At 34.9% G+C, this 19,833-nt stretch overlaps 1 protein-coding gene across 1 annotated transcript; it reads right to left on the reverse strand.

Annotated features, from left to right (window-relative positions):
* Nucleotides 1–235: 235 nt before the first annotated feature.
* On the reverse strand, nucleotides 236–19,726 carry CHR5 (chromatin remodeling 5). Its single transcript, XM_028084926.2, has 31 exons — nucleotides 19,335–19,726; nucleotides 17,569–18,439; nucleotides 17,389–17,447; nucleotides 16,805–17,242; nucleotides 14,834–15,058; nucleotides 14,542–14,625; nucleotides 14,307–14,366; nucleotides 14,118–14,221; nucleotides 13,858–13,909; nucleotides 12,295–12,358; nucleotides 11,350–11,443; nucleotides 11,185–11,272; nucleotides 10,974–11,108; nucleotides 8,800–8,991; nucleotides 8,642–8,709; nucleotides 8,018–8,111; nucleotides 7,797–7,921; nucleotides 7,634–7,697; nucleotides 6,961–7,173; nucleotides 5,799–6,041; nucleotides 5,616–5,726; nucleotides 5,309–5,398; nucleotides 4,916–5,098; nucleotides 4,687–4,767; nucleotides 4,323–4,559; nucleotides 3,269–3,424; nucleotides 2,985–3,162; nucleotides 2,718–2,899; nucleotides 1,595–1,936; nucleotides 1,423–1,516; nucleotides 236–1,286 (listed from the first exon to the last, which is right to left on the reverse strand). The coding sequence occupies exons 2-31, from the start codon at nucleotides 18,314–18,316 to the stop codon at nucleotides 811–813; spliced, it is 5,280 nt and encodes a 1,759-aa protein (XP_027940727.1). The 5' UTR covers nucleotides 18,317–18,439; nucleotides 19,335–19,726; the 3' UTR covers nucleotides 236–810.
* Between the last annotated feature and the right edge of the window lie 107 nt (nucleotides 19,727–19,833).

Genomic DNA, 19,833 nt, shown 5'->3' on the forward strand with positions numbered 1-19,833 from the left:
TAACTACAGCACAACACCCCAAACTTGCAAGACAATAACCCACGCATCAAAGGCAGAACATAAGTCATACATGAATCACTAGAATCAAATATTTAACCTTAAAATATAAAGGTAAGGAACAATTAAAAATCCAAATGGAAAATGCATTAGTTGAAACGCCTAATTAAAATAGAAAGTATATACATTTTATGAATTACTGGAAACGCATAAAACTTAAACCAAATGAAAGAGAAACTTTGGGCAAGAAAGCGAGAAATCGCTTTGCATTCACTTCACTATTCACTAATGAAACTGAGTTGAAGGAGCTACAAAATCTTGGAAATTATAGCTATAATTACCACAAAAAATCAAATACATTTGTCTACATCAGCTAACATACTTTATGGAGTGAGCAGTAAAATCCAATAAAATTGCAGAATTGACAATGTACAGTTTCCTAAGTATGTCTATAGCAAGTGGGTAAAACTCTTCGCTTTTCAAGATTTTAGGCTTGTCACTTTTCTTGGTCATCTCCAAAGAAAGGGGTTGAAATCAAAAGGGAAAAAGAAACAATTGGCAAGACTAGCTTTTCATCTTGCATTATAGATCTTTTCGGCTTCAGCCATTTTGTTCAAGGATGTGAATCCCAGTGTAGGGCTATTTCTCATATCCGCCAAAAGACACCAAAAAGGGATCCGCAAGATCTTATTCCCATGGGTGGAAGAAAAAAATTCCACAGAATGTACAATAGCTGAAGCTGTATAAATGCAGAGCAGAGGGAAATCCATCCACCAACACTTATAATCAGCCACTCAAATTCCACCAACCTGGTTACTTTATACCTGAAGAGAAGCCTTGTCTTGAAGGAAACCCACCAGGTTGTGTCCTGTAAGGTTTCTCATTACCAAACCGTTTGTCCGACGGCCCAGCACCAAGGATCCCGAGTGAGTTAGGATCAGTTATCCGGACTCCATTACTTCCGCTCCTTTGAGCTGGCGGCTGACCCTGGAATTGATTATCACTTTCAGCTCTTCTTCTTCGCTTCCATGCCTCAGATTTTCCACTATTATCAACTGGTTCTGGCGTTTGATAGGTACTCATATTTTTTAATCCTCTTTGCCTCTCCATATGGCGACGGAATAGGTTCCCATTTCTGGTAAATGAAGCAGATACTGATCCATTGCCGTGAGAGGGGCCAACACCTGCCTCATCTTGCTCCTGTCTAAGTTTGGAATATATTTGATGAAGCCGTTCCCCTGAAAGATGGGAAAAAGTGGAGACGTATTTCCACAGTCGCACTGTCATTCCTGTAAATAAGCAAACAAAATAAATCAATATAACTAGAGGCTAGAGTATCCTAAAAATGATTAACCAAAATAAATGTTGACATATCCTTTTAAGAAAATGAGACCAAACAACAAAAACAAAAGAATGAAAACTTACTATCTTGCTTATAGGGCTCCTCTTCATGTTCCAACACAATTTGATCTATCCTTCGCCCAAGAAGTTGCAAATAGTTGCGTATTTTTGAAAGCACCTGAGCAGGGAGGAATATAAACAATGCAACCATGAAAATAAAAAGACAAACTACAAGGAAAAAAGCCAAAAGACATACCTTCTCCTTGGGAAGATTGGCACTAGTTTGCTGCAACCTGTGAAGACGTTTCAATGTCTTCATTTCTTCAACCATTACATCTTGACACCATTCCATCCATTTCACCTCCTTAAACTGTTCATATACTTCCTCGTTGTCAGACATTTCACCCTCTTCCTTTACTATAGATTCAACCTTCTGGGGTTTCTGAAATCTATCCTTTCTCATTTGGACATTAACAGAACCTGATTTTTTCTTTTTCTCCTGCCCACGTACCAATGAGATGACATTATCTCTCTCTTTCTTTGAAGGCTTCCGTCCGACTTTGCTATTGGTATTTTTCACACCAAGAACCGCAAGTTCCTACACAACAAAAATCAATACACCATGGTAAGTGACAAATAGTGAAAATAGATTCAACAAATGAAGGGTCCCAGAGTTAAAAAAAGTTTAGCACGAAGTAGATCTTAAATTGCTGTAGGGGGGATTTTAACATGAACATGAAAAGGATCAGGGCATTACTTCAAAATTCAAATAATCTTAAACCACTGGAATACACAAAAATTATTGTTAAAAAAGATGCCAACATACATCACGGAGCATGCCCCCGAAATATGGACACCGTGAATGTAAGTCTAAAACAAAAATCAGAGCAGTGAAGGACAATATTGGTGTGGAATGCAAAGTCCCAGAGGGATTTTAAAAAATGAAACAAATAAAGCCAACAATTCATAAATCTACAATTTACATCAGTCTGAGATTACACCCTTGTTCATTCACTTAACAAAACTACCTTCTCCCATAATTCTGTCAACTCAATATCTTGTTCTGCTACAGACTATAAGCATGTATGTTACCCTCAGCTCACATTATGACCACCCAACTACTACGGTAACTTGTCCAACTCTTCTTCTCTTCTTGCTAGTAAAAACCTTGGTAATTGGGGATATAAGTGTGTAACATTCAATAACAAACAAACTCATGAAGGGTAATTAACAAATTGTAGAAGAATAGGTAGCATGTAAAACCACTAAAAAAAACAGAGGAAAAGGAAGGGATTAAAGATTCATTAGTAGATATGTAAATTGTAAATACAGAAGAAACAAGAGGGCATAATAAAATTAAAATTTAAGTAATTGCATACTTGCTCCAAAAGGGCATTAGCACGGTCTTTTAAATTTGGAGCCCGTGGTAAGAAAGTTTCATGGTGTTGAAGTTCTACCGGTGCAATTTTTTTCGTGAGGCCAAGTCTTTCATCTAATCTTATCTTTTCCCAATTACCAAAACCATGGAAATATATGCCAAGAAGCAATCTAGCATCATCAACTGTAAAAAAGTAAAATACAATTAGAAAAGCAGAAATTAAGTAAAAGGAATATATAACAAAAACTATACAAGAGGATAAACCTACTTTGATTCCATCCACAACCTTTAGACCAGTTTGATGGTTTGAGATATGACAGAACACGAAATTGAGCAATAGGATCTTCATATCGATCAATACGCTTTGCCAGAAGTTGAAGTTGCTGGACACGGGTAAGTAGATCATTTGCCTTCACAGGGACACCAAAAAAGTCCAGCAGAGGCCCCTGGATGCAATATTACATGTGAAAAGCTTCTAAGGATTCTAAGGGGAAAAAAAAATACTAATAACCATTTCAACCCTTATTCTAGGGAACTTAATGTTATACCAACCTTCACATCTAAATTACCAAGTTCCACTGCCTCTGTACAGCCATCAATAAGAGCATTGAAAAGTTCAACCTGTGCTCCAGTTGGAGCTGCACCAACCGCACCACCCACCTCGGCAGCAATTAAGTCAACCTGGCTCTCATTGCCATATTTCATAACCTGGTAAAGAAAATTAATTACTACCAAATAGAATAACAAAATGAAGCATACATAAGACACATTGCACAAACACCAAACACAAACTGACAAGGCATAATACTAGAAAAGTCCAAAGAACAAAAATAAAAAGAATAGGTAATACATGAACTCAAAAGAGACGAAAATGCAGCTTTTACACACCCATTTACTATTACGACCCCACGTGAAGTACAACAATTAACTTTATCCAACAAAAGGAGCAAGGAAGAGATCTTAGATGCTGGTAAGGAGTAGATCACTCCCTACTTCAATAGAAAATAAAAAACCATAAAAGTATGTCATTGTTAAAACAAAAAAAGAAAAATTTCATAACGCAAACACTTTCCAGACCACAAGATATCCATTTTGAGCCAGCTTTAGTTCATAGTGAAGCTTAAGCCCGAAACCATAATGTGCACACAAATGCCCATATTAGGCTTTATACAGTTGTTGAAGAATGCAAAAATATTAATTGCTTTAGTCATGTGGAAACAAATTATAATTTGATATTAAATTGTAAATGATAAAAAAGAAACTTTAAAATCAGTTAGTAATTTGGTGTCACCTCAATTTCACGGCTTCATTCGTCCATGTATAAACGAAAAATTTACCCTATACAATAAACTAAGTACAATATGAATGTTTAACTACTTTGTTTTATTTCTGCCCAACTACAACTTTATGGTCCTAGCTTAGATTCACAATTTTTACAATACAAACCTCTAAAAGTTAAAATACAGATCCTATATCACCTAGTTAGCTAAACTTTTCAGGAATGGAAGTGAGAAATACCATGAGAATGATTGGGATGAAGACTAACAATATACTGATCTAGGAAATCCTTAGAAAGTTTCCAGTATAGAAAGTAAAGGAATCTTACCGAACGAGAAAAACGAAGTGCGTCTCTTTTTGATAAATTTCCATATGACCAACTTCTCACTTGAACACATGCTCCTTCAATCATTGGTACTGCAGGAGCAGAATACTCTGGTTTCCGACGTTTCTGAACTCGTTCAGGTGGTTCAGGTTCCTTCTTTTTTCTTTTATTAGTTCTTTCTGATGGATCAACTTCTGCATAGCTTTTAATATTTCTAGCAGAACGAGGAGCAAGAGCTTCCTGAAAGAACCAAGATAAGCCAGGTAAAGCATCAATTAAAACGATATTACATACACATAATTCTTAGAAACTCAACAGCATTAGAGAAAATTATTTAAGAATATATCTATAAAGTACAGGTTCAAACCTCTGCTTGGAATACAGAATCAGGCTTTATCCATCGGCTCCAAAAACTCCCATCATCTTCATCATTGCAAAAATTGGCAACCTACAGTTTAAAAGGTAAAGAGAATTATTAGCATTTCCTCATCATATCCAAAACTATATCTTACCCAACCCAAAATAAAAATAACATTACCAAAAAAGCAGATTAAAAACGTAAACAACCAAATTCATGGTAATCTGCACAATCTTACCTTAAAGGCACTTAATAACTCATTTCCCTGTTCCCCATCAGCTTCCTTCTCTTCAACCTTCTCTGCTCTTTCAAGAATTTCATCTATATCCATACTTAAGAGTCTTTTCTTGCTTTCTTCATCATTTCTTTCTTCCTTAAAAAGCTCCTCGGCTCCAAATCGTAAGATTGCAGACAGCTCATTCTGTCATTTCAGAAGCAAATTATTAGTTAGTAATTGTGCAATTAAGTTAAAAAAGTCAAGTATGCAGAACCTAAATCGATTTGATGCAGTCCACAAAAATACAAAACAGAAGACATCACCTCATTAGATTGGAGTTTTAGTATCTACAAAGACATGATACAGTATGATGAAAGTAAACTAATGAGTATACACTCTTAGAAATGTCCTTACTTTGTCAAAATAACTGCCTCCTTTTTTGGCTTCTTTCTTCTCCAGTCTACCCTCTGCATTCAATTTTTGAATCACCAAGTGGTCCAGAACCTATGGAACACACTCACATGAAAAAGGACAAAAAATTATTGACCTCAAGCCAAGTCATTAAGAAATTGAAGGTCTATTAGGAATATTATATAATATATATATATATATATACACACATACACACATATAACATACATACAAAATATTGGACCAAAGTTAGAGAGAGAAAGGAATGAAACAAAAACAGCCACTGGATATCCAGTGACTTCTAACATACCATTTTTTTCTTAGCACGTTCCAGAATATCTTCCTCAACACTTTTACTTGTCACAAATCTATATATGTTAACAACTTCTTGTTGCCCAATTCTGTGAGCTCTACTCATTGCCTAAAAACATAGAAGTAACAATAAGTACCAAATATTTTGTTGATTAATGGTAAAATTAAATCAGCATAATACCTGCAGATCATTTTGAGGATTCCAATCAGAATCAAATATTATAACAGTGTCGGCTGTGGCAAGGTTGATACCCAAACCTCCTGCCCGTGTTGAAAGAAGGAAGCAAAAATCATCACTACCAGGTGCATTGAAATGATCCATTGCCTGCTGTCGCAGCTCAGCTTTTGTACTGCCATCGAGCCTCTGAAATTGAAATCCTCGAAGTGACATATATTCTCCCAGTATATCCAACATCCTAACCATCTGCAATACACCTAAGTTAGTATATCATAAACTAATCCTTACAGCATATTACATTTAAACAAAAATAAAAGCAGACTAGGATGCTTACACAAGCAACAACAATAAGCTATTTATGATCTTAACATCCACCTGTTTATGAACTTTGTGCAAGAAGCACAGTCCTAATTTAAGACTTTAAAGAGATCAGCAATCATCTTTGTTAACCAGAAACCAGTAAAGATCAATCAGTATTTTCATGAGCAGTAATTTTATCCTAATCGATTAAACGAATTTTTTGTTTCAGTTCATAGATTCTTAAAGGGAATTGAGGTCTAAAAGGGAAATACTGATCAAAATGTTGTTCATGTTTTCTTTAATTATTGTAAAAAATTACTTGGCTGTTTTAAAATGTTTTTTTCCACACTACTTTTCAATCTTCATCTCAAAAAATCCATACTTCATTAAATAAAAAGAAAGTACCTAACACATGCTCATCCAAGCCTGATCATATTTAATGCGTATCTGGTGACCGGGAAGAACCATAAAATCTATTATTAGTTCTTGTCAATTAGTTGGGGGATTTGGGTTGTTGAAAATTGAAATATGACCATGCTAACAATACCAGCTAAATGAGTATGCCCAATAACACCAAGAGACCAAAAACTGAGTCTACATTATCTAGTCTACTAAAATTCATAAATTTAAGTGAATAATATTTAAAACAACTAAAGAACACATTACGTTTAAGAGAATAATATTTAAACCAAAAGGTAAACTTTATTTTTAAAAGCTATAGGCCCTAAATAGAAACATGTACAAGGATGAGTCAAAACAAGAAAAAACACTACTCAAGAAAAAAGTGTGATTAAAAGCTTCCAATTATGCTAAGAAATACTAAGAAGCAAATTTAGAATATCAATTTTAATTTTCAAGCACAAACCTGAGAGAAAATCAAAACCCGATGCTTGGTTTCATGCAATCTAACAAGCAGCTTATCAAGTATGACAAGCTTGCCGCTGCTAAAAACAATTCTCTCTAGTTTACTGTTATCACTACTCCCCGAGTCTCCACCATAGCCATGATCAGCACTTTCAAACAAGAAGGGATGGTTGCAGCACTTCTTTAATTCCACCACAATATTTAGAAGAGAAACCTGAAAAATTAGCACAAAATGATTAGTGATCATATTTTGAAAGAAAACTCAAAAGGATGTAGAAATATACATTATGAAATCAAGCTTCTCAAAATTGTAAGTCCAGGCGATATTCAACAGACACAACATTTCCAATTAATACCTTCCCTCTAATTTAATGTCACACCGAATCGAAAAAGAAATGCAACTCTGCTTTTCATGATATGCACATAAATTTACCTCATAATGTATTTTTTCCCCTAAATAAAAAATAATTAAATCTTAAATACCAACAACAAACCACACTATCTCTGGCTTCTTCCTACTCTTGACAAACAAGAAGTTTAGTTTGTGGGGTGGGAAGAAACCAAGTATCATAGCCAAGTATTGGCATTTCTATTTAAATAATCGTGATGAAGAAAGCTTGCAATCCATGTATTTATCAAAAATGATTGTTAGGAACACAGGATAGAAATTTAACCTGATTCCCACGAACTCCTTTGTTCAAATTGTGAAAATTACGTTCCAAAATCCACTTATAATACCTACATGATGGAATACATTAACAGGAATTAAGAAAGTGAACTTGCAAGCACAGCATTTTTTCAAAAGAAAAATACTTCAGAAACTAAAATTGCACTTACTGTTTCTGAAGAGGAGACATTTCAACCCGAAGGATACGCTCAATTTTGGGAGGTAATGATTTCTCCACATCTTTGATAACTCTTCGAAGTATGTGAGGTCTCAATTCTGTGTGAAGATTTGCAAGCTAACAAAGAATAATTTATGCACTTCAACTTACAGTTCAGAAAAAAAAAATCAATTATTAGAGAAAAAAGGAGAGGGTATCAATAAAAACTTATACCTCATTTTCATTAAAAGAACTCAGATTCTTATAGTTTTGAACAAATTCATCTTTGCTCCTGAACTTATCAGGATCAAGGAAATGAAGCAAGGCCCTACAAAACAGGGGGTAAGGATGGGGTAGGGGACTTGTCAAACAAACCAGGAAAAATAAAGCAAATAAAATAACAGACAATATACACATAACCTAAATAGAAATAATTTATTGGACATGTGATGCAGACATCCAGAAATTCTATGTGAAAAGAAACAATCAATCAGGGATGTTTCCCAAAAAAAATGTATTTGTAAGAATGCATATACATACAAATCATACGTTAATGACAGCCAAAAAAACAAGACAAGAAGCGCACCATCAAGACTGGGGGAACATAATGTTGTAAAATGTACTTTAAATGGTTAACATCAATGAAATACATATCATTCACTACATCATGCATCGAGCAGCTAAGTATATCTTTACAAGAATTTCCTGGGAACCTTCACCAATAGATAGGAGGAATCTTCTACGGTAAAATTTATTACCACTTGTACATGCAATAATATTAAGAAATCCAACATATCCAGAAAAGATACAAATTTCCTTTTTCACAAGTCAAATATGAAAGGAAAATGTGAATGATACCATAGTTCTTCCACACTGTTCTGTAGAGGAGTACCAGTGATAAACAACTTGTTCTTGGTGCTAAATTCCTAAGAGGTTAGCACAAAAACAAACCATAAAAATTAAAACACTTATCATAAATAATTGCACAAAAATAGATTAAGAGAAATGTTACATACTGAAAGTGTTGTATACAACTGTGCCTCACTATTTTTTAGCCTATGAGCCTCATCCACCATCAGGTAACTCCATTTGATTTTGGACAGAACGGCCTTATCCTTCAAAACTACTTCATATGTCGTCAAAAGTGCATTGAATTTTATGGGCTTCCCTGGTCTTTTTTCATTATAAAATTCATACTGTTGACAAACCTGTCACAAAAATGTAAAACAGGAAAAAATCATATGTAAAATAAATAAAACTAAAAGCTTGAAGTTATCAACATTAATGAGTGTTACACCGTTTGCAGGTAGCTTACCATACAGAACTATTCGTGTCTAGGCTTTTTAAAACAGTTAATTTGAATTTAAAGAAAACTATCAAAACCACATACACTATGTACTCAGCTTCACAAGAAATAACCGAGCAAAACAAAGACATGTAAACATCCATAGTGAAGCAAAAAAAAAAAGTAATTAAATGCTGGGATGAAAAAAATTGAATCATGCAAGACTAGACAAAATTCATAAATCAAAATCGAGGTTGTACTCTGTTTTCAAAGAAAAATCGGAATAATTGAGCATCAAAGTTAAAAAGGTGCTAAAAAATGGATGCATATGTTAATACATAATTAAGCATTGAAAAAAGTAATTCAAAACGCTTGAAAGCTTTAGCAAAATAACAACCATTAATTGTTCATGATTAAACATAAAATCGCTATTTCTTAGGGATATCCTTCAACCAAACAAGTTGTAATTTCAATATATACAAGACAAAATAATAAAATGTGCCTAACAAAATTGAAAAAATAGCATTTCCTGAAGAAAGTTAACCATGAACATATACCAAAAAATTGAGAAGGAGCATGACAAAAACTTCTATATCCATCAAGAGCAAAGGTGATTCAACATTAAAAACAGTTACAATAATGAAAAACAAATATAGTCATCATCCCAGTTGACAGCAACTCATAACGATCACAATAACAAAGATGAAGAAAAAGGGCAAGGGCAACCATGAATTAATGTCCATATTCAAAACCTAGGTTGTCAATAGTCATCATGGAGACAATATAGCACGGAAGTGACATTATTGAGTCACTTTGAAATCATGGCCATCACAGTCGCTCTCCCATCCAAGTGGAGTGGTATGATCGCACTTCTGGAGTGGTTTAGGGTTCACAATCTGCAATTCAGTGGAAACCCCAAAAACGGCCTTGCTATTTCACTTAGTGAGGGTAATTTTGGATTGCATAGTTTCTTATATTTTGGCTTTAATTAGATTGTGAAACAGGTTCTCTCCCCACAGAACACAAACACAACTTCTCCTATTCCCCAACTGCCCAACCAACAATTCCACCTTCTTCCTTTCTTCACCAGTGATCTTCATTTTCCAGCAACCAGCCAAAATCACTTTTTCTTCTTTTCTTATTATCAGCCTTTCTTCATTTTTCCTTTATTTTGAAAATGAAGTCTCAACCTTTATATTTATAGCCTATTTATATATTTTATGATCCCCTTTCTTTGATCTTTTGCCCCCTTAGTTTTCCCTATTCTCCTTCATCACTGGCTCCAGCAATATGAACTCTCTTATTTTACACTTCTATATTCTAACTAGCAGAATCAAGGCCATGAACACTTTGTTTACTTGACTATAACTTTATATCTGTTCAAGTACTCAGTTATTAATATTAATGGTGACTAGGATTAGAACAGAAGCCATCCCGCTATCCCAATTATAGGTTAGGTCACTCCACTACCAGAAAGAACAACGATGTTCCAAAGAAGTATTAACCAAACCCTCTACCATTATAAAATCATCACAGCAAAACAAGCAAATAACATAGAACAAATAAAATTCAGTTAGAGCTTTCCACAGCACAAACCCAGGCTAAACTACCCCTCTACGTGCTTTACTAATTCATTTTATTCACCTAATTGTATGGTACAATACATGTTCTTGAAAAATGGAAAAGAACCATGTTACCATCAGCACAAAAAAATCATAGAGAAGAGTGCATATAAGCTGAGTCAACATTTTAAGCATTAATGCAGTAACTAATTACGGACTACATCCGGCATTTATATCACTCAGCATACATATCTGCAATCTAGTAAGCCAATCCACTGAAAATGTACTCGTACATATTAACAGATTTTATAGCTTCATTTGCACATGAACCAATCTGACTCACCTCTCGACTAGCTCGAGTACCAACATATATGATAATATTCATATCAGGAAGCCACTTCCTGAATTCTTTGGCCCAATTTGATAAAGTGGAGAGCGGAACAACTACAAGAAAAGGACCATAGATTTGCTGGGCATTCTGTGTAAGGAATAAAAAAGCGTGTATTATTAAATTGCAAAGGCAATTGTAATCAAATTGACAACTGATATTACACCTGTAGAAAACCAAGCATCGAGACTGACTGAACAGTTTTTCCAAGGCCCATTTCATCAGCTAAAATGACATTTGTATCATTTCTCCAACTGCAAAATGCAAGAGACGGATTTAGAACATCAAAAATTTAAAACAAAATGTGACAAACAAATACAAGCATGCATACCTGTTAACAAGAAAATTCAGACCCTCAAGTTGATAATCACGGAGCTTACCACCCTTCAACCACTCAGGTTGTTCCTCAAGCTTCCGCAAACTTGCTAAGCATCAGAACCAAATATTAAAATCAGAATTTGCGTAGATAATATAGCATATGCTATTCTGTAAATGACATAAAGAACAAAAACATTCTATGTATGCCATTAAAATAACCAAAGAACTAATAAAAGGAAATAGGCTTCAGAAGTGAGGAAATACAAAAAAGTGTAAACAATCAAATAACCCCCTTTAACCAACTTTCTATAATTTAAGCTTATGTAGTGATAAAGTGCAAAAAGATCTTCTGATTATTGTTAAAACTACAGACACCATATAAGTTCTTCCCAGAAACAGAAAATAAATGCCAAAAAAAAAATAGTTAAATTCTCTAAGCAAATATAATATAATGTTAAAATTACATATTAAGAATATATGTAAAATAAATAGTGACACATAAAACAGTTAAAAAAAAAGACGTACATCTCGAAGATTTTCCTGACTATACAGTTTATCTTAACGTAACCAAGAAAAAAGTGAGGTTTTGCATATTTAAAAGTATGCTAATAATATACTAAGTAGAAGAAAAAGCAAAAAAGTAATGACTTTCCCCACAACCATGTCCCAGCCCATTCCCATGTTTAATAGAGAAGAACAGAGAGGACATTCTACTAAATCATATTACCAAAACTGTCATTCACTTCTGGAACACCGAACAAATTATATACATCACAAATTGGTAAAATTGTTCAAAATATAGTAGGTCTTTTGATTTGCAATTTAAATTACAAATGCCTAGAACATAGAAAATAATGGTGGATAAATGACAATAACATAAATCTACCACACCAGCAACCATGTCAAGTGCATACACAGAATTTGTGGAAATCTTCTGGATTTCATTGAGTCTACCAACCTTTACTTTTCTTACGCTGAGAATCCACCATCTTTCCTTGCACTGCCATAGCAGCCTCACGAGCCTGTTTATGCCAGAACAAAAAGGTTTTAGTAAGATAAAAAGATAGTATCCAAATTATCATATAACAATGTATATAAATAATATCCACGTGCATGCATTGCCCAGCACTTATAATAAACACAGATGCAACAATAAAGCCTAGTCCTGTTTCTAGTGGGTTCAGATGTGAAACTCGGAAGGCTACTGCAAGTCTAAAACTCAAGCATGCACAAAACCACAAGTTTAATCCAACTGAAAGCAGAAATACAGGAGAAAAAATGCACATTCAACGGGAACATTGAAAGGAAAATTAAACATCAGAGGTCAAAGAAGGAATAACGGAAAGTTTCGATCAAATGAAACAAAGGGAACATCTATAGTGATCCGAATCCAACTAAATTTTGCTACAGTGTCCTACGTTTTAAGCAAATTATCTATTCATTTCAACATTCGACAGGAACATTGAAAGGAAAATCCAACAACAGAGGTCAAAGAAGGAAAACGGAAAGTTTCGATCAAATGAAACAAAGGGAACATCTATAGTGATCCGAATCCAACTAAATTTTGCTACATTATCCTATGTTTTAAGAAAATTATCTATTCATTTCAATATGATGTGCCATTAAGTGTTCAATATAAAGAAGCATGGACACTTAAGCAAAGCCAGCACATACAAATGTTTTCTAGTTGTACAGTTAATGTGCCCTGTATTTATGAAGCTCCTTATTTTGGACAATGCCATGCTAAAATAGTTTAACTTGGCTCAGTAATGGCAAATGACTAGACCATAAAAAAAAACAGTCAAATCCGATATCCAAGGCATAAAAAAACACCAAGAGCATCTAATTCTTCACTTGTTGTATCCTTATCGTAAACATTCGCTTAAGTCCACATTTTGATCTTGAGAGTTTGATGCAGACTTAATTAGGATACGGACTTATGGAATTTTAAGAGTCATATTACAATATAGAATATTAGGGGTCATATAATTACAGTATAGAATATTATGAGTGTGGAGGATTTTTAGGGATTGTGAAAATATGAGAAATATAAGATATATAATAGATATAACAGATATACTACAGGAGAAACTTGTTATTTTATTTTATTCTTATACTCTATATATATGACAAAATGTAATAGAATACAAAGTCAAATGACTTTACATAATTTTTTCCCGAAAATAAAATCTATTGATCCAAGAATTTTTCCTTTCAAAATATGGAATTAGACGTGATGCGAACTTAAATGAGTGCGGACTTAAACGGATGTTTACTGTACCACATACTATCCCATTTTTGTAAATCAATCACATCCTCGTATCCATTTTGTATCATACCTAAATTACAGGTATACTCACGTTCAACAAAAAATCTCTCTTTAGCCATGCCATCTTAATTTGCACAAGCCCAAATACAAGACGGATAGTTGGATGATAACTTCCACAAGAATTACTAAACCCAAATAATGAATTTTTCAAAACTGATATGATAACGGGAATAGAGTGAAAAGGAGACTTACCTTATACTCGTCAATAGCATTTTGGGCAAAAGCAATATCAGTGTCCTTTTCCCTAGAGTACAATAAGAGTGACAATTTACATAGTATCAATAAAACAATAGATGTCTATTAACAGTGAAAACAAAGTCATGCTTGTTATATAAGATCTAAAAGTTTAAAACAGTGTAAAACAATTCATATAGATCAATCCACCCTGCTTCTAACATGAAGCAAAACAATTCATAAAAAATAAGGTACACCATTGCTAAAGAGAAATGTACCAAGTTGCTTCAGCATAAGATAGTCCATGCCACTTGACCAAGTATTCTGGAATAACATCGCCAGAATTATCTTTACTGATTCTATCTGCAATTATCCTTTCCACCTAAAATGCAATAACAATCCAATTAACAATACAACACACAATCAAGAACAGAGTAATGAAAATATTACAATGAATGAAAGCCAACCTGACTGTTCTGTTTTATAATATCTAAATCCATCTCCTTACTAACATCATTGACCTCAATCTGCATAAAGGACCAGACGAACAAGAAATTATTGAAAAACACAAATAATATTCATGTTCGTTAACAGATAAACCATTTACTCAAAACAAATTTCCAGTTCTGCAGTATTTATAGCCTGCAGCCCTATTAAATGAATCAGAGAATTTAAATTTACTAGCTGAACTAAAATATTTACCTCCTCTCTTGAAATTGACCTCCTGTACCTCATGTCTTCCATTATTTTCTTTGTATAATTCAAAACCTTCTTAAAACCACTGAGCTGCAATCTCTCGTATAGACAGGATGTATTACATTTCAGCCAGAAAGAAATTAAAAAAAAAAAAAAAAACTCAAAAATACATGGAAGACTAAAATAATCAAATGATAGGAAGCAGGATTGTTGTGATAAAAACAGAGACAGAGAGAAAGACAGTAATGACAGCATAACTCATATAATTCATAATAAACGATAACAATAAATATCATACGTTTTGCAGCTCCGCAAAAGATTTCCATTGACAGTGCAAATGTGATTGCCCTTTCCATTTTATCAAAAATTCCATCTCATTCCAATCAATTTCCGAATCAAACAAGTGACTCATTAAAACAGGCTCTGTTGATCGGTTATTCCTTTCGGCATCTTCAGCTGTGCCCTTTGGTTGATGCCAAAGCACCTTTTCAATGGAATCAGTATCTTCCTCATCAATTTCTTCCTGAAGAACACAAAGAATCACATCAGTAAAAACAATATAAGCACATGCTAAGTCAATAGGAGGTATCATAATAACAAAACTAAATAAAATCCCACCAAACAAGCCTTTCCCATATAAATAAAAATCCTCATTTCTAGATTAAATCACACAGATCCAGCATATCTCTATTCTATACTCAAACAAAACTATTATCCTTGAAGAAGAGAGGTTGGAGAAATCTCAAATGTCAAAACAAATGCTACTGAAATTACCATCTTTGCGCTTGGGAATAAACCCTGTCAAGCAATCGGAAAACCTCATACCTCAGGTCTCTCCACAACCACCACACCAAATGTAAGGAATAAAACAGCTGACACAAATTACTAACAAACACCAATGATCTTCCACCAAGTAAGTGGTTGTATACCACTCTATTTAGACAAAATATCCAAATTCACAAGCTTTCTTCAAGCCAGTATTCTTCTCTGATTCCCCACTTAAAAGTTTCACTTCCTTACCTATATCCTTAAAAAATCATCAATTTTTCTGAATGCCAAATTAAAACAAGCTTAGGGTTTGCACCAATTCTCCTTAGTAAAACACCCTATAAATTTAATAATCCTACCTCTTATGCACAATATTTCAAGCCAGTATACATTCTCCAATTCCCCACTTAGAAATATCACTTCCTTACTTATATCCTTAAAAATTCACAATTTTTTTTGAATGCCAACTTAAAACAAGCATTGGATTTGCACCAATTTTCCTTAGTAAAACACCTTATAAAATAATCCTACCTCTTATGCACGATATTTCATTCCAAAATAATGAAAACTAAAAGAAACGGAAAATAAGAGATAAATTCATAATCACCAGTTCATCACACATGTAATTCCATTTCCTAACTCCATTCCATATCACACTGAAACTGATGAATAGAAATACATTATTTTCTGATTTCAACAGCATTCAATCAGACCTTCAACTTCCTTCAAAACATATGAATCTGAACAATGCAATGCCACCAGCCCTCCAAAATGATAAAACAAACATCTGACAAGGGCTGAGCAAGTGGACAGAAGATATTTGTAACAGATACGAAAATTATTGGGATAACTTTTTTGTAGTTGTTTATGTATCCATCTGTAGCCAAACTTGCCTAGTGAATAAGGTTTTGTTGTTGTTGATCTTTCCTAATTTGGAACAGTTCTATTTAGTCAGGTTCAAAATGAGAAAGGTTAAAAGTAGGAGAAAATTCTGCGGGACTGTACAGGTTATGCAACCCATTCATGTACTGATGTACACTTGCAACTTTAGTGGTGTTTCACTACTTTGCAGCTTAATTTCATTTAGGATTGTGCTTTTGGCTCCTCTATAGATTACTTAGATCTACATCTACTAAATGGTTGTTTAAAGGAGCTGTAATTTCCATGTCTTCTTTCTAATAAATCTTGTTTTGTCGTCAGATATATGTAAAACATATCCTTGTTAAATAAACCCACAACGTCCTCAGAATACGCAGCCAAAATTATTTACTCAAATCAGAAAAAATGTGTCTAATCAGTAGTCATTTGCTATGCAAGTAAAACAGCCCTTGAAATTTACAGTATACGAAGTGACAAGATTATCTGAGTCTTACATATGTAACAATCAACATTAACGGAATTTTAGTACATAAATAAACCCCAAGGCATTTACACCAAACTACAGACACCCCAAGAGAAGGAGATAGAAACCATGCTCAGATGTGTATAGTAAAGATTGTACCTTTTGGGTCTTTTTCTTTTTCCCTTCATCGACTTCTTCACTTTCTTCACTTTCCACATATGATACCTTTCTAACAGTCCTACTAGATGTCCGAACCTCACTGTTGCGCATGGAAAGACCAGTAGCTGAAGAAGAACGACCATTATTTTTACGAGCATGAACACCCCGCTTTTTTGAGCTTTTGAAATCCTCATCACTGTTATTGTCAGAGTCCTCTGTTGTTGACTCATTGTCCTCAAAAGATGATTTAAGTCTTCTTTGCCGACCAGATGCAGCATACGCTTTGCGATCTCTGGTAGATTTTATGTTTTGTCCAATCTTACCTCGTTGCCTTCCTTTAGGCCTTTTTGCATAGAAAGATTCATCATCATCTGAGACAGCTATATTTTCATCACTGTCATCATCTTCATCCGAGCCTTCACCTTCCCAATCTTTATCCTGTGTAACAGTTAAAGCATTTGATATTCAGAAACATCCACCAGACACATTAACTTCAAAACTAACAGTAAAGAAAAATTTAGCTTCTAATAGACTTATGCAACCCCTTACTACATAAATTGCAACAACAACCACACATAAATTACCTTATTTCCAGCATGACCAGTTGTGGCAGGCTCAAAGTCTGCATCATCAGGGTCATCTTCTGCAAGATGTTAACATTAAAAAAATCACAGAAGTTCATCACTGATTAGAACTAGATAACAAGAGCCATAAATTGGCTAATTTAAAATAGTATTCCACACTGAAGAGAATGTTTAACACACCATCTGCTTCATCCTCCTCTTCATAATCAGCATCATCACCATCGTTATCATTATCTCCATCATCATCGTCATCATCTTCAGCATCATCTGAAAACCTTGAATTCCTATGCAAAGTTCTATTTGCAGTGGTTGACATCCGTTGTGGCCATGAATTTGATTCAGAGGGCTTTTTGATACCACCATAGTGCAGTGAATCACTTTGCTCTTCCCCATCCTGCTCATAATACTCATCTGACAACATCTCTTCAGCAGGAACATCTGAGAGACCTCTTGGCCCTTTTCCTGCCTCCTTTTGTCCATCATCATCATCTGAGTCTAATCTTTCTGCTCTTCCATCCAATGAATTATCTTCAGACCCATCAGCATTTCTATAATCTGATCCACTTTTTGATTCCTGCCCAGATTCAGAACCATTTTGAGGGCCCATTTGCCCACAGTCCTTCCAAAATGTTGAACCCCACCTTCCCATTGTAGCTGTTTTACTACCAGCAGTCTGCAAATTTGAGTCTTTCACAGCATCTCCGTCATCAGTTGTTGCCTCAGTTTGCAGTCTCCCGGAACCATTAGGTTCGCCCTCACTCTCATACTGTGCCTCCATGTTCATATCAAATTCTTTCTCACTAGAAGTTGCATCGGTACACTCATTACCTACTGATCTATGAGTTCTATTTGCATTCTGTCCTTGGGTTTTATCTTCCAAGACACCATGTGAGACTGTATCATTTGTAAAGTTCCTGAAGAAAGCCATCCTATAACATATGACTAACCTACAATTATCTGTACTTCAGTCTCCTCACTGTAAGTGTGATTAATCATAATAAAAAAAAAGAATAACACGTGCTCCTTCAGTTATCTTCTGACTCCACAAAACCTGCACAACAGAGAAAACGATTTATGGTCAGAAGGAACCTAATGATGGTCTGCGAAGGCATAATATAAATATACTACGGAAGAATGCAAGTTGAAATAATAACAAAATAGAAAGCCCGTATTACAACAATCCAACATGATAAAAAAAAGGACGTAGAGGAAAATAGTAGGACCAGTTTACATCTTCTAAAAGACTTTTACAAATACATGCTGATAGAAACACCAAGCATGCTTTAGCTCTTAAGTAGTCAAGTTAGGTTCAGGTGTTCATCCAGGGGTGACTCCATAGAGTTGCAATTCCTTCACAGAACACTCGTTAACTAGCGAGTTAAAATTCACATGTCAATAGTTCCACAGATTTTCTAGCAATCAAGTGATGGGCAAATTGAAATGAAAAAGAAAACCTCGTTTCGGGTTGAATTCAAGTGGAACTTGACCCAGGTGAGGTAAATTCGATTCAAACTTCAAATTCTAGGTTAAAAACAGTCCTATATGCATTATTATAAGTTCGCGGACGAACCACATTGATCAAGGAGTGAAAGCACTGCTTCAAAATGAGTGTCTAGTGTAACGGTCAAAACTGAATACCGTTAAGACTCGTATTTTGCCAGAATCGAATTTCAACACCGTTCAATGCACAAAATGATCATCACAGAATCAAAAACAAGTTAATCTCCAAAAAGAAACGGCATAACCGAATCGAAAGGGGGAAAGCTACGGATCGAGAAGCAAACTCCACGAAGCTCGTCGCTAAAACCCTTAAGGCTTGGAGAACGCAACCTCATAAACAAAAAACTACCTAAATCCGAAATCGGAACCCTTATTCCGAAACCCAATCACTATACAATGACCGAATCCATTCGTCGATGATGCAAGCAAGAGCAAGCGACTCTCACCTTTCCACCTGGTAGAGCGGAAGGGAGTTCCGGCAATTTGGTTCGAGCGGAAGGAACCGCGACGAGCGACACTGCGCAGGTTAATAATCGTGCGCACTCCTCCTCCGATAAGGACACGCCGGAAACGGAATCGCCGGCTTCGAATATCAAAGGAAAAGAAACAAAAGAAAAAGAACAAGGGAATCGGTTGGTGTTGGAGGAATCGCGACAGAGCGAGATTCGATTGATGGAGCGGCGGCGGAGGGATTCGCCGGGGGCGGCGTCGGCGGCGGGTGGTAACTTCCGATTTAGAGAGTAAAACGACAAAGCGATTGGGATTAAACGACGATGGTGTGCAGATGAAAGACGAGAGAGTCTTTTTGTTAGCCCTTTTTTTTCCTCTAAGAGAGAGACACACGGAGAAAAGAAAAGGATATATTAATAATAATGTGAGGGAAAAATTTGTAATATTTTTATTATTTATTTACGCTTTTTATTTTAATTTGACTTCATGGTATTC

Source organism: Vigna unguiculata, chromosome 8, assembly GCF_037176805.1.
Source record: "Vigna unguiculata cultivar grain cowpea cultivar isolate G323 ecotype 2 chromosome 8, ASM3717680v1, whole genome shotgun sequence".
Classification (NCBI taxonomy): domain Eukaryota; kingdom Viridiplantae; phylum Streptophyta; class Magnoliopsida; order Fabales; family Fabaceae; genus Vigna; species Vigna unguiculata.

Excerpts from the sequence above, each read along its gene's own strand:
- CHR5 (XM_028084926.2), bottom strand. The coding sequence starts at position 18,316 with ATGGCTTTCTTCAGGAACTTTACAAATGATACAGTCTCACATGGTGTC. Across the intron at positions 12,359-13,857 it reads ATGCTATTGACGAGTATAAG|GCTCGTGAGGCTGCTATGGC; the intron begins GTAAGTCTCCTT and ends TGGCATAAACAG. Across the intron at positions 1,287-1,422 it reads GGAGCCCTATAAGCAAGATA|GAATGACAGTGCGACTGTGG; the intron begins GTAAGTTTTCAT and ends GCTTATTTACAG.